The sequence below is a fragment of the Gymnoscopelus microlampas genome (genome assembly GCF_963454915.1).
Source record: "Gymnoscopelus microlampas genome assembly, chromosome: 3".
Lineage (NCBI taxonomy): Eukaryota > Metazoa > Chordata > Actinopteri > Myctophiformes > Myctophidae > Gymnoscopelus > Gymnoscopelus microlampas.
Genome location: NC_139940.1, coordinates 15,092,256 through 15,107,076, shown reverse-complemented (window position 1 = coordinate 15,107,076; position 14,821 = coordinate 15,092,256). Strand labels below are relative to the sequence as shown.

The 14,821-nt window shown below is 40.4% G+C and overlaps 2 protein-coding genes across 3 annotated transcripts; both read right to left on the bottom strand.

Moving 5' to 3' along the window:
• Window positions 1-934: 934 nt before the first annotated feature.
• gra (granulito) lies at window positions 935-6,444 on the bottom strand. Of its 2 annotated transcripts, none has more exons than XM_084051131.1 (6): window positions 6,286-6,444; window positions 4,327-4,415; window positions 3,918-3,973; window positions 3,111-3,207; window positions 2,123-2,232; window positions 935-2,013 (listed from the first exon to the last, which is right to left on the bottom strand). In XM_084051131.1, exons 2-6 carry the CDS (start codon window positions 4,412-4,414, stop codon window positions 1,978-1,980), a joined length of 387 nt encoding a protein of 128 aa, XP_083907257.1. In that variant the 5' UTR covers window position 4,415; window positions 6,286-6,444; the 3' UTR covers window positions 935-1,977. The 2 variants fall into 2 exon arrangements, with proteins under 2 accessions (XP_083907257.1, XP_083907256.1); XM_084051130.1 differs by lacking the exon at window positions 6,286-6,444 and adding an exon at window positions 5,102-5,126.
• A 2,808-nt stretch (window positions 6,445-9,252) lies between these two features.
• LOC311041654 (RNA-binding protein 12B-like) lies at window positions 9,253-14,222 on the bottom strand. Its single transcript, XM_084052132.1, has 2 exons — window positions 14,090-14,222; window positions 9,253-11,806 (listed from the first exon to the last, which is right to left on the bottom strand). Exon 2 carries the CDS (start codon window positions 11,782-11,784, stop codon window positions 9,700-9,702), a length of 2,085 nt encoding a protein of 694 aa, XP_083908258.1. The 5' UTR covers window positions 11,785-11,806; window positions 14,090-14,222; the 3' UTR covers window positions 9,253-9,699.
• Between the last annotated feature and the right edge of the window lie 599 nt (window positions 14,223-14,821).

Here is a 14,821-nt window from a genome sequence, read left to right as displayed (position 1 = left end):
CAACGAGCAGGGAGTACTGGTACAAAACAAATCAAAATAACCAAATAAGGAAGGGAAAGGAACAGCGGTCCTTACCAGAAATGGCACAGACCTGACAATATAAAAACATTCTCATTGAAGACAACACAAAATAAAAGCAAGGAAACAAGCAAACATTTACCAGGTCAGTTGCACACCAACATCCCCCTCTCACAACTACCTGCGGTGAGGACCCACAGTTTGGTGATCTGCTACCTGCCAGTTCAGTGTCACTTATATCACTTTATCTCTGCCTCCCTCTAGGGGCTACACTAGCAGTGGTGTAAAGCAGGGGTTTTCAACTGATTGTGAACCAGGCACCACCACCCTGATTAAGAATCAACCTGGGGACCACTGTTGTGTTGGGTGAGATTAGAGCTAAGATTAGTGCTTTGCTAACACTTGCTACTGTATGCATGCATCCCAAGATACATCCCACTGTTTCTCAACCAGTGGTCCATGGACTACACAGACAGATGCAATTATATGGCCACATTTCCTAATAATGATGACTCCATCAGGCAATACGGTACACTTCCCCTTATTGAGATTCTAACTCCCTTTTCTGTGGAATGTCTTGACCTCTGACTTCCCAGAAAATGACAACATTGACATGTCATCATAGGTCACCAGGTGTTATTTTGTACGTGTCAGTTTGGAGGTCCTTGACATGAAAATGTCCACGCCTCAGCAGTTTTTAATGTGAAAATAACAAAAACATTTGACAGGTGCCAGTGTTGTGATTTGAATGAATCATGTAGATACAGCACACCTGTAAGCTGACATTTGGATGTTATGTTGTTACAAAAGGGAAACTTTTGAGCCTTTGTTTTTTCTTTACACTTTTATTTAAAATGCAATGCAAACACAAACCAACTCAAACTCAAAAAGGAATAGGGGGGTGCCTAATGTGCTTACAAAAGGATAAAGAAACACCATAAAATAACACAAAAGCATTCCCAAAAACAAAACACTTTTCTTTTTTTTTTATACAAAAAATTACAAACAAATTTAAAACAAAACTTAGGAGCACTTCACCCCTTTTCAACTGTATCTTCATATAATTGGTCCTAACTAATGCTCATTTTAAGAGGGCACCATTTGTGTCTACTTGCTCCATCTAATTGGTGAGCTATGGGCAGTTCAGAAACCTGCCGACCAATGACATCATCAACGGGTATTACAAGCTAAACTACAGCCTTTCTCTTTCTGAAAAGTTGGCACGCTGAAATGGAAGCAATTGTTCTTGCAATAAGCAATAATAAAAAATAAAGCTTGAAATCTTTCCAAACCCGCAGGTGCTCGTATTTTACGACTGGCGCAGTCGTAAAATACCTCGAACCACCGCGGTGCATCAGGCTTTGTCCAGCGATGAACACAATTGGCCCGTGTTCGGGGAGGCAAGCAGCGTGGGTAGGGTGATATTTGTCACTGCACATACTCCTATGTCAGCAGGGAGTGTTGGGCGGGAGGAGTAGGATTGAGGAGCTACGTCCTCCCGGTGGGGGCTCCTCACTGGCAGGTGAGCCAGTAGGGTACAAAAGCAGTGACAACTGAGAAAAGGGGAGTAAAAATAATTGGCTACCAAAACAAAAAGATTTTCCACAGCCTGAGTAGACAGAAATGGTACCACAATATAATGAGAAATATAGTGAAGGGGCGCCCGCTGGCCTAGCGGTCCAGGCGCATACCACATACGCTGGTAAACCAGCTTGACAGCGCGTCGCGGGTTCGACTCCTGATCCCGACGACCTTTGCTGTGTGTCACCCCCCCCCCATCTCACTCCCCATTTCCTGTCAGCCTACTGTCCTGTCAAATAAAGGCATGAAAGACCCAAAAAATATCTCCCCTAAAGAAATATAGTGAAGGCCAATTATATGAAGATGGGTTGAAAGTGGTTGAAGTGGTCCTGGTCCAAAACCATTTTCATTGCAGCTTTGTCATTAGAAAACTACAATTCATTGGTTTTCCTCAGCCAGAGGAGCCCAGGCTCTCTGTAAAGTTGAATAAGAAACAAGACAATCCATTAAGAACAATAAATCAGTTACTTGTTGGACAGCAATGGCTACCATTAGTTTATTGTTTAAGATGTATTCAACTTACAGCCTTTTCCAATATGACAGGGTGCTTGGGCAAGAACTCTGGTTTCTTGTTGGCCTCTGGACAATTTGCCAGCTCAATCAAAAAATCCCTTGTGTAGGATATTCTTATTCCTAAAACAAAAAGGTGTAAAGTGTTCATACCAACCAGGCATCATCATCTGGGCCAAATCCCTATTACCTGGTGAATCAAATTCGTACACAAATATATTTGATATGGCTTTGTTTATCGTGTCGCTTGTGTTTGTCATCATCTTCAACAGGAGATCATGCATTCGCCCCTATTTCTTGTCCATGCTGATAGCTGGCAAACAATCTTAATTCTCAAAAAATATTTTTAAATCAGACAATTGACAAGTGTGTTTAAAGGAAAAAATATATATCATTTGTTTTGTTTTTTTAATCATGTAGCAATTGCCCCTCTAGCCTAGGTTATAGGATAAGCCCTGCTAGGCTATCGACCAGAATTAGTCAATCGCATTGGGCAAAAGCCAATTACAACGCTCCTGTCCCTCCAGCTTAATCCACTGGAACAAGCCAAATGCAGACATTCAAGTTTGACAGTGCAAGCCAACATTAGAACTCCCGAATATAAATTCAGTAACATAACAAACCCCCAAAGTGAGAGTTTTATATATGTCCACACATATTTCAACAAAGTTGCAGGACCCATGCTCAGGTGCCAGTCACACACCTGCGACTGGTCGCTCAAAACGAGAACGATTACCAACAGGGCGTATTGGGGGAGTTTGGCTTTGGGGGGGGCGCTAACCACACGTTTAGCTGTGTTGCTCATCCCACGGTTGCACGATCCTTAAAAGTTATACCTTGTTGTTAAGGTGACTAATCAACGATAATATAAAATACAATGCCAATTGTGTGTGTTTGGGAATGTGTCAAGAAAAAAAAGTTTTGGGGAGAGGTTAATATTCTGATCAGTGAGACAGATTTTGTACACAAAATATACATGTAAACTTTGATTTAAAACTTACCACCCGATTTTTCATTGGTTGCAGGTAAGCACATTTTGTCTTGACCTCGTTTGTCCAGCTGGAGGATCCTACAGAGCTGCTCAACTGTAACTCCCCCCTTCAGATGGTAAAAACAAAAACAGAACAGCGTTACAGTGGAAATGTTTGACTTGTACAAAACGAATCCTTAAAGAGGTATTTCACCCCTTTAACCCCTTGGATGCCATCCAGGGCATTTTCTTGCTGTAATGTGAGCGCCATTCATAATGATGAAATGAAATGTTTTCATATTTGTCACGGGCACTATCACAATGTTTTCATATTGCACATGCATAATGTTTTTATATCGCAAGTGCATGTTTTCATGTTGCGTGCGTGCATTCGTCACTTCAAAAAGATAAAGCACTAGTCCATCCGGGAAAAAACGACACTTTGTCAGCACTGCTCACAGCCCCGCAAGATAACATGGGCAATGGACATGTCTGACGCACTGACCGTAGCTTAAGGACCTGATCGTATTTTTGTCTCCATTTTCCTTGTTCTTTCTTTTTTATCTATATAGAGCACCTACAGTAAGTCCTGATGTCACTGCCGCTAGAGGGCGCTCTCCCCCAGGGTCGTGGCTTTATTTTTTTGTGTTGAAATCCCCATTGGGAAATCTTAGATCGCCTCATATAAGAACTGTATTCGAAAAATAAACACACCACCCCGGCAATTTTACCCATATGGATATGAAGCATCGATTGAAGGTGGAAATGTACAAATCATTATTATTGTTTGCATGTGAACAGCTATTGTGCGTCGGACAATTTCAAGTAAAGCACTCACCTGTCGGTCCGCCTCTACAAATACCTGTTTATACGAATCAGCATCACTCATAGGCCCTGAAGTAAGCAATAGTGGGGTATTAGTTAGACATGCATTATAAATTGTACTGTACTACTGTGACTTTTATCAGTCAACACATGATCCATCAAAGCTTGTTGCAGTTATATAATATTCATTTCATTTTAATTATTAAGCACTCCTCTCCCTAGCAACCACCTTACCCTCCAATTCCCTCACAATCCCTATCATTTGCCTTTTATGTTCTTATCTCTTTGTGCCTTGTGTGTTTGTATTTTAAAATGTTGCCATTTTGGCAAGGTCTTACTCGAAAAAGAGATGATTTATCTCAAGTGACTACCTGGTAAAATAAAGGTTAGAAGAAGAAAGCTGAACCATACAAAGTTCTTACCGTGTCCTGGGAGACCGTTATTGCAGCGCCGAAGAGGCCTTGCAGGCTCCAGGTGCTTCTGAAGGCTTCTACGGCTGGTCACCTCCATCCTGAAAACAAATAGAGTTTTTTTACTATTATGTTTCATATCACATGTGATAATGGCATGGCACTGGTGTGAAATAGTCAGCGGCAGTGCTGTGATAACCATCAGATAGACAGGACTTATATTGAATTTAGAGTTGTTCCGATACCAGTATCGGAAAAGTTGCCGATACTGCTTGAAATGCTGGTATCGGTGAGTATGCCAGTCTATGCCATTCTGACATTTATCACATGACGATGTTTCATTTACAGTCATATTTTGAATGCTTCAGTTGATGTTGCACGACTGTTTCATACTCTTACTGTGTGATAATATCACGGTACCAACGAGCAATTATGAACGGAATTTTGATTTATTCCTATATCAGTGGTTTTCAAACCTTTTAATTTCAGACCCCCATAACTCTGGGAGTGTACAAATAGACGTAAGTGTACAAATAGACGTAACCAAATGGACCCATTTACGTAAGGGCCCATGTTGTTACATTTGTACACTCTCAGAGTTACAGACTAAGGGTAAGGGTCCATTTGGAACCCCCTCAAGGAACCCAGATAGTCCCTGGACCTCACTTTGAGAACCACTGTCCTAGATTTGTTTAAATTACACGCTGGTATCGGATTGGTACTCGGTATCAACTGATACGCAAGTTATGGGTATCAGAATCGGGAAGGAAAAAAATGGTATAGGTACATCTCTAATGGAATTTGGAGATAGCTTGAAGATCTGTTCTTGTTGGCAAGCAACATCATCATGTATGTTACTTTCTCCGGGAAGTTTCTCTTCTGAAATAGTTGAATATGAGGGTTACCATTTTGATTATATCAGTATTTGTTTTGCAATGCAATACATGAAATATATTAATTCAAAACGAACAGTCATAGGTATGCACAAGATTTGGACATTTACATTTATGCGTGACAATCTTTTACATGTGACAGTTTCGATTAAAATACTCGATAAAACTAATTATTATCTACTTTAGCTTTATTAGCAAAGAAAGATGCTTGTATACCAGTCAATTTAACAACATTCAGTGGTGGAAAAAGTACTCACATTTGTTACTTAAGTAAAAGTATCAATACTGCAATGTAGAAATACTATGTTACAGTAAAAGTCCAGAATTCAAAATTTACTTAAGTAAAAAGTACAAAAGTATTGGTATCAAAATGTACTTAAAATACTAAAAGTAGAAAGTACTCATTATGCATAATGTCCCATTTCACAAGTTTTCAAATGTATAAAAATGAAATGCATTGTGGGCTTGTAGATCTGCCATTTTCAAATGGCCGAAATGTAGTAAAAGTCCTGAAAATTGGAGAAAGGTCTACTCGAGTTTAGTGTAATGCAATACCTCAAAATTGTACTTAAATTGTACTTAAACGGTACTTGAGTGAATGTAATTGGTTACTTTACACCGCTGCTATCGATTTAATCACACTCCCTCAGTTTTGTAAACTTGTACCGGGTAGATTAGGTATTTTCGGGGCGCGACGCCGTCGTACGACGAAGTATAACGGAATGCTGTATAATCACTGCTTATCTACTGAAGTTATCTTCATCATCGACGATGACAAGCCGAAATAATCAATATACGCCGCACCAGTACCACGACGTCGCTTGTTGAACACAACAGAATCTGCAAGCTGTAACAACAGCGTGTCCAACTTGTAGATCCATTTTTTTTTTGGTGAGGGACAAGTGGACAACAAGCGACACCCTCTCGCGCGATGGAGTCCTAGAAAAAAATTAAGCTAACCCCCATTAGCACCCGGTCAGTGGTGGCGTGATGATGACAACTTCTGTTGACACTTTATCATTACAACATAACATCCTAATCTTCGTCATCAAACTTTGTTTTTTTTGTGTTCAATCACCTGTATATCGATCTGATGATGATCGCCTGTGGCTGTCTGCTCCAATAGAGTCTGGTGTGTGTCCGCGTCGAGTTGATGCTGCAGCGGAGCGGACCAGTCAGTCTCCACCAGGCAGGACAGACAGACAGACAGACAGACAGCCTGAGGACTTGTGTTACTGCTGCTCCACAACTTTATAAATCACCACTGGGACTGGAGCACCTGTGTCAAGCCAGCAGCGTTGCCAGGTTTTGTGAGAGAAACAAGTAAACCAGTTTTAGAACCTGGCCTAGACCAGTGGTTCTCAAACTTTTTCAGGTCAAGTACCCCTAAATGAATGTGGATTTGGTCGCGGACCCCCATCTGAAAAGAGTTCCAGATGTGGTGTTAAAAATGTAAAAAATATTCAAACATTTTCAAAGAATATCAAGATTTTCCGAAAATAGCTGATGTATGTAGGGCCATGGGGGTCCCCGGACCCCACTTTGGGAACCCCTGCATTAGACCACGGACCACCATAACTCTGAGAGTGTAAAAATGGTAACTCTCAGAGTTACAGCAACATAAGGGTCCATTTGGTTACTAACTATCCAACATTTATCTGGGTACCCCCTGGAACCCACTCAAGGACCCCTGGGGGTCCCCGGACCCGACTTTGAGAACCATGGGCCTAGACTATAGTCTTCTACTCTACGCCATATGAGCACTTAGTTTAAACCTACATACGTTGGCTATTTGAAAATAGCAGATCTACAAGCTCACAACGCGTCACATTCTGCCATTTTCAAAAAGTCTTGCAATAGAATGTAGAATTTTTTTTTTTTTTTTTTTTAACATTCTAAAAACACAAATGCTCCCTGGTTTACAAAACATTTTCATGGAAATATTTGAGAACCACTAGTTTAAATTATTATTACAATTTTTGGAAGCAAGCCTAAATAAGCAAGTACACTTCAGAAACAAGCCCCAAAAAAGCAGTCAGTCACCATCAGAACAGGAGAGGACAGACAGGCAGCCTCAGGGCTTGAGAGTTGCTCCCAAACTAAATAAATCACTGCTGGGACTGAAGCACCTGTGTCCTGGAGTGTTGCCATGTCCGCTTATTATAAGCACATTTGGGCTATTTTTTCTGTGAAGTTGCTTGTAAATATTGGTGGTTGCAGTTTTTTGGGGCTTGTTTCTTAAGTGTAGTTGCTTTATTTGGCCTTGTTTCACAATTTCTTAATGATTTTATTTAACCAGTGGTTCTCAAATGTGTTCATGTCATGGACCCCAAATTAATATGTATTTGTCCCTCACCCCCATCTGAAAAGGTTTTGTGCCAGGGAGCCCTGCATACCAGATTTGTGTTGCTAGAATGTTTTTATTTAAATAGCAGATCTACAAGCTCACAACGCTATTGACAACACAGTAGTAAATATAGGTTTAAAGAGCTCATAATGGCCTAGTGCCCTAGATGCTTCTTTTGGGCTTGTTTTCCAAGACCTGGCTGCTTATTTCTCTCACAAAATTTGGCAACACTGGTGTCAGGCCAGCTGTCATGTAACCTCGGTCCCAGCCTCACTTATCTGTCATGTCATCTGCATCAAGTCCCGCAAGCACATGGATCTGAGTTCCGGCCATCAAATTTCAAAATAAACATTCTTACAACCATTGAAACCAGACAAATCTGCCAGAACGGTGATATTAGTCTGGCCATGCCAATATGTAAAGAATTATAAAATGTATATTGAAAATATAAATATTAGATACGTTCAAGCTCAAATCTGTCATTTAGCATATATTTATATATTGATTTGTTTAATGTGTAGGCCTATAGCTTAGTTTTTCTTTGTTTTCTTAGCCAGTTAGAGGAATAGGCATTTCACTTTTTTTTGTAGGCAAATGGGACTAACCTCACGTCTCTTTGCTTTCTGCAGTACCATGGACAGACCGTTTCCGTATCCGCCCGAGACCGGATCTGTAGACTGCCGAGCAAATAAACTCCTGACCTGGCCTTAACTGTAATGTGTTCTTTCAAAGAACACTGGATGACGATTCACTGAAAGCCAAGATCCAACTGCTATAAATAATGAATTATCCGCATTGACACTCGCTCTAGTAGAAAATTGCACAATGCTGCCACTCACTTAACATAGTAGGCTATATCGCAACCAATTAATTATAGGAAAGCTCACCTGTTGGCAATTACCATTTCATATAATGAGGAAATGTTCTAGTTACATGACAATATCAATGACACTCATGTCTTATAACTTAATTTGTCGTGGTAACAGCAGATAAGAATTAATTATAGTAGCCTACTTGCGTGCTGTTTGCATTTTATTGAATTCTGCTTTTTAACGTTGCCCCTAAAGCAGCTACATTTCAGTTAGATTTCCAGGTATGAAATATAATTTTGATGAAATACTACAACATTGAGTAATCTATCCCCAGACAGAAATCAATGTATATTCAATTCAACTAAAATATGTTGTACAATACAAATACTGTAAAAACACCATAGGAATAACATTCTAACCAGGGCCGTTAAAATACGAATACAAAACTATTTATACTAGTCGCTAAAGTCACACTTTTGGACAAAAATGGTTTTGTTAGAATGTCTGAATTATATTGTGTTCTGTTTTTATGTACATGGATGTACAATACATTCTTTAGAAAATAAATATAAAGCCAAGTAGCTATCGTTTTCATATCAGAATATTCTTCAAGATGTACACTTTAGCAATGGTGATCACATACTTTAGGTAGGCTTGTTATCAATTAGCATAATTATTGTATACATTTGTGTGAATACTCACCATTTTCAATAAATCTTGGGAATTACAATAAATACAAGTGTACCCACCACAACGTGTTGTTACTTGATATACTCAAGTTTCTACGCTACATTGATTATAGTTAGGTGTAGTTAGGAGCAAATAATGCTGACAACTGCAGCTGCAAAGAGTTTAGCTCAGACTTTAATGGATCCTGTGACATCATGGAGTTTTAAGTAATTTGAAAATACAATTGGGATATAATAATCAGCTGGCTCAACATCAGTCATTTTACCTGGTGGAGAACAAGTCAGTTTAAATGTAAAAAAGGTGAATACACAAGTCAGATAATTCAAAAGCATGCCATTTTATCAGAACCACATGTTTTTAAACACTTATTACATTAACAAAATTATATTTACATAAATGTCTGACCGTAAAAGATTAGGTCATCGAAGAAAGCAAATGATCAATTAATTAATTTCACTTAAGAACACTCTCAAAACAAAACACATTTACTAGTCACAATATATTGTCTAATCACAATAACTCCTTTCAGGTAGAGGAAAAAGAAAAAAGCTCAAGTGCAGCTTATCTCAAAATATGGTCATGTTAAGTCCGAAACATGTTAAAGAGTTGGGGCATGTTACATAATGTGAAAAGCGCTTTCTTTTCAAACAAAAATCAACTGTATTTTTCTTGCACCTATTGGTCTTCCACTCAGTTCTTTAACCGCTGTAAGCGCCTCCTGGCGGGACTCAAAGACCACAGTTGCAGAACCATTTGGCATTCCATTCTTGTCATGTAGTACGGTCACAGATCCAGGGATAACACGATATCCATAACAAAAGTCATAGATTTCATCCATTTTGATTTGCAATGGCAGGTTCACTAGCTTCAGACAAGTGGGACCCTCGAACTGGGGTGAAGGCGGCCCAAAGTCTCCATAAACCAATCCGTTACCTCCGTCCTGTGAAGCATAAGATCCTCCTGGGTAAAGATCACTCCCTCTATGGATATTAACCTGTAGATTGGAAGTTGTCCTGTTACCATCAGTGTGCATTCTTAAGTTTGCAACCTCCATGTCACCAGGATAATGGGGGCCTTCACTTTTCCTGGAAGAGTACCTCTCCTTTCCTGCCATCGACTCTTGTGCTGCTGGGGGCTCAACACCAAACTCCCGCATCTGAGACAGTGATATGCACTTCAACATGACTACTGAACCAAGAAACCTTCGCCCATTCAGATGCAGAGCACTCATAGCCTCTTCCTCAGACTCAAAGACCACTAAAGCCTCTCCAAGACCGGCACCTTTATGATCCCGCAGCAAGAACACTTTGTCCTCCGTAATATTGAACCCAACAGAACCCATCTCAAAGAAGTCCATGATCTCTACTTTACGTACATCAAACGGCATATTACGCACATAGAGACATGCCTTCTCGGAGTCATTAGCATTACCTCGTTGACCAGGTCTCCCGGTGTGAGATTCCAGGATGGACATCATTTTCTCACGTGAGATTGGAGAGATAAGAACATTTTTGTGATTTAACTTTTCATTATGGCGAGTTAAGGCTGAACAGTAGTGCCTCAGACTGTTGAAAAGCACAAAGAGAGAGCTTGTTCTTCTTCCTTTGTCATCAAGTAGGAACAGTATCTGGTCATCTTCCAGTCTATTACGGAAAAAATCTTTGATGTCCCTTTTTTCCACAGCATGTGACAGATTTTCCAACATGACACAAAACTCTTCGTTGGCAGGAGAGCTGGGTCTGGGGGGCAAAGGAGATCTCGACCTTGAACGTGCTTGTGAATACCTTGCACTGTGAGTTGGAGGGCCCGATGGAGATCTTGACCTTGTACGGGCTTGTGGATACCTTGTCCTGTGAGTTGGCAGGGCCAAAGGAGATCTTGACCTTGTACGAGTTTGTGAATACCTTGGACTGTGAGTTGGTGAGGCCAAAGGGGATCTTGACCTTGTACGGGCCTGTGGATACCTTTGACTGGAAGTTGGCGATATCCCTCTTCTGAACTTGCCATTACTGTTTTCACCCACTGCCACACTACCACCTGCGTCAAGCCAGACCTCTCCTCTTATTGGTTTAATTCTCACAAACCTTGGACCAATGTATTCCCTGTCCCTCATCCGGCCATCTCTTGCATCCTGGCTTGTGGCAAATTTGACGAGACCTTCCCCATTGTGTTGGCCACGGATATTTTCCCTTAGGATTACACCCTCAACAGATAAACCATGAAAAAAGTTACGTACATCACTTTCAGTCACAGAGAAAGGCATTCCTGTCAGAAGCAAGCACACTTCATCACTGATTGATGGAGACCTCTGGTTCCGGTGTGCCTCATCATGAGAATGATCTGACTGGCTATGTCCCCTGTTAGCAGTCTGCATGTGGTCAGCTCTCCTAGCCCCTCCAGAAACATCCACTTCATGGCGCCTGGAACTTTCCCGATGTGGCCTTTTTAGTTCGAGCTCTGGTTTTTTTGTACTTTCCTCAAGTATACTCTGCATTTCCGACTTACTGCTCAGCAGCAAGTTGGCTGGGGATCCCTTAATGCAACCCCCCGACCGAACCATTGCCCTTCTTGCATCTTCATCAGAGGCAAAGATAATGAAAGCCTCCTCTCGTACCCCACCAATAATATGCACCCCACCATCTGGGATTTTGAGGCCACTGAAGAAATTGCGAATGTCCTCAGAACCTGCTGTGACGCTGAGTCCCTGTAAACGGATGACCACCGCCATTCCGAAGCACAAATAACAGCACCTGCAGATTAGAACAGAGGGGTACAGAATAACATTATTGCTGACAGCATCTCTAGCTCACCTTCAAAATCCAACATGAGTCATGAAACCACTGAACCTTTACAGTGTGTGATCATAACATGGCAAGCTGGTAGCACCACTGAAATACTTCAAAATAGGCCATAAGACTGCAGATATCAAAACATTAGGATGATGAGCACAGAACAAACGTATAGCTCGCTCACTTGTTCTCAGGGATTTGATAGTCTCCTTGTCAATTTAAGCATTATGCAATTCATGGGTTTAACTGAGTGATCAATAGCGTGCAATCTCAGGTACGAACTATGCACAATTCCATTCAAAGTTAAATATACAAAATCATAAGTCCATGCTCATCTCTTTCACCATTTTGATATTACTGACTGCCAATGTGATGAATGTGATTCTCTGGGTTGTGCCCAAAATGCAGTCAATTTTAGCCCAAAAACAATAACATGGCCATCAACAGGAACACAAAAGAGCAAGTGTTTTCAGTTCTCCTTAGGAAGAGCCTGAAAAAACACCTACAGCGAAAATCCTGAGCAGTCCAGCAAAATATATATTTCCCCAAATATTCTCCATGGCTTTAACATATCTCTGCTGTCGGGCAGAAACCAGCTGTCCAAAATATTAACTTTATAGGAAATGAAATGGTGATTGATATGTGTATAAAAAGTCACCACTTTATACATCGTCAGATACTTGAATGTGTCCTTATGTTATTCATCATCACTTTACCCAAATACAGCTCATGTGGAGTTCAAAGAAGATCCAATGGAGTTAGGTTTAGTCAAAAGCTCTTTTAAATACCTTGGTTTTTTAATACTTTATTGGATCAATAGCACTTGATTTATAAAAAATATTGCTGGTTTCTGCCCGACAATGACAATATGCTAATTTGTATCCATTATAGCTGAAAATCATATGAGCTTTAAACAAAAAAAAGGACAAAACCTCTCACCATTAATTTAACCAGCTAAAAGAAAGCAGAATGATGCACACATTTTTATAGTACTAACATCACAACAATGCAAATACATCTGACATTCCCAAACAGACAAATACACATCCTTTTGGCAAAATTCTTTTTCCAAATCATGACTTTCTGTTCATTGGTGCAGGCCACTTTTGACTAACAATTTCATACAACAACCAGGCCCATAAATAGAGGCATTCATGTCCGCTAGACGTTTAGAATTACATTCAATCTTCTAATTTCACGAGAAACTGACATCTCTCCAAGGAAGCACCATTAATGTGGACATATTTTTAAACTAACATACTTGATGGGAGGCAACAGACCAAAACACACAAAATGAGGCCATCACTGTCAACATCACTTGTATCTCAACAAGCTTAACACCGAATACAGTGAACCAAGCAAGCCACTAGAATCCAGCTCCCCTTCCAGGCTGATAAACCAATAACTCAGCCGTACTAGAGGCGCATTTAATCAGGTTAATTCATATCACTCGGATAACTAGCCATTGTAAACTAGCAACTGTAAATGGCTAATTAGCCTCTTCGGGCTTTGAACATCAGCTCTGCCCCCCACCTATTGTGATAAATCAACCCAAATATTTGTAGCAGTATTAACACATATTAGGTCCGTGGGTTGATGCATAGAATATAAAACTGGGGGTTCTTTAAATGAAAACAGGTAGAGAATACACCACCAGCCATGGCCCCATGGAACCAGAGGTTCCGATTGGAGCTACACCGGCATCCATATAAAACGACCGATCACCCTGTCGACACAGGATCCCACATTGAAACGCTTCCATTAGTAAAAACACAATGAATGTTCCAGATACAACAGCTAACGTTAGCCATCGGTCTCCACCCGCATTAGCGTCAATCGTGTTGCCATATTTTGTGAGAGCAATAAGGAACCAGGTCTAAGAAAACAAGACCAAAAGAAGCAACTTGGGCCACTTTTAAACCTACATATATGTATCAAGCTCACAACATGTCGCATCTGCCATTTTCACAAAACTCCTGAAATAAAATGGAATATTTGGGATATTGTTGTGAAGCAAGACTAAATGAGCAAGGACACTTTAGAAACAAGCCCAAAAAGCCGCGATCACCAATATTTACAAGCAACTTTACAGACAAAGAAGCTCCAAACCGCTTATAATAAGCGGACATGGCAACACTGGTGACACCCCCATGGCTTCCTAGGCCTCTCGCTAGCAGTAATCGGCTAGCAGCTCGAGAACGAGCCTTTCAATCCACACTGTACGCAGCTAACGACAAAACTTACTCAAGAGTCTACCACAAGAGATCGTGTATTTCTGAGCAGGAAAGTGATTTTTGTTTGGAAAAAAATAATAAGATGTAATAAAAAGCCAGTGTGATGAATCGGCCCTTTCGTCTTCTCTCTCTCGCCGAAGCAGTTTCTTCCTTTGGATTTCCGGTGGGATAGATCCACCAACTTTAGGATCACTACCGCCACCTAACATGCTGGAGTGTGTAAAGTGTTGCCAGGTTTTGTGAGAGAAACAAGCACTTATGTCTATGAAAACAAGCCTAAAATAAGCGAGCCCTTCACCCTTTACAACATAATACTATTTGAAAATAGACAATCTACAAGCGTTGTGAGCTTGCAATTTAGGTATTTAAAAAATATTAATCTTGAATAACATTTGAAAAAACCGCAACCACACAAACATTTACGAGCAACTTACCAGAAAAACAAGCCCAAAGTCGCTTATAATAAATACACATGGTAACCCTGGAAGTGACCGTGAGTGCCATGCAGTGATGATTCTCCATCTGAAGATATGACCCTGGCGTCCCAATGTTTGGCCTAAAATCACATCTATTGTTCTGAAAGTAGCAATCTACAAATTCACAACCTCTTGTGAGCGTTGAGATTTGCAATTTTTAAAATAATTTCAATGTATTTATTTTATTTCTTTGAGGTTAAATGGATAACTGTACAATAGTGAGTGAGCACATCAAATGATCCAACCCAAATCAGGTAGAGGCAGAA

What these genes read in the sequence shown, in the direction of transcription:
- LOC311041654 (XM_084052132.1), bottom strand. Translation starts at nt 11,784, where the DNA reads ATGGCGGTGGTCATCCGTTTACAGGGACTCAGCGTCACAGCAGGTTCT.
- gra (XM_084051130.1), bottom strand. An exon ending in TAACGGTCTCCCAGGACACG is followed by an intron (nt 3,974 to 4,326) that starts GTAAGAACTTTG and finishes TGCTTACTTCAG; the next exon opens with GGCCTATGAGTGATGCTGAT. An exon ending in CTGTCATATTGGAAAAGGCT is followed by an intron (nt 2,014 to 2,122) that starts GTAAGTTGAATA and finishes TCAACTTTACAG; the next exon opens with AGAGCCTGGGCTCCTCTGGC.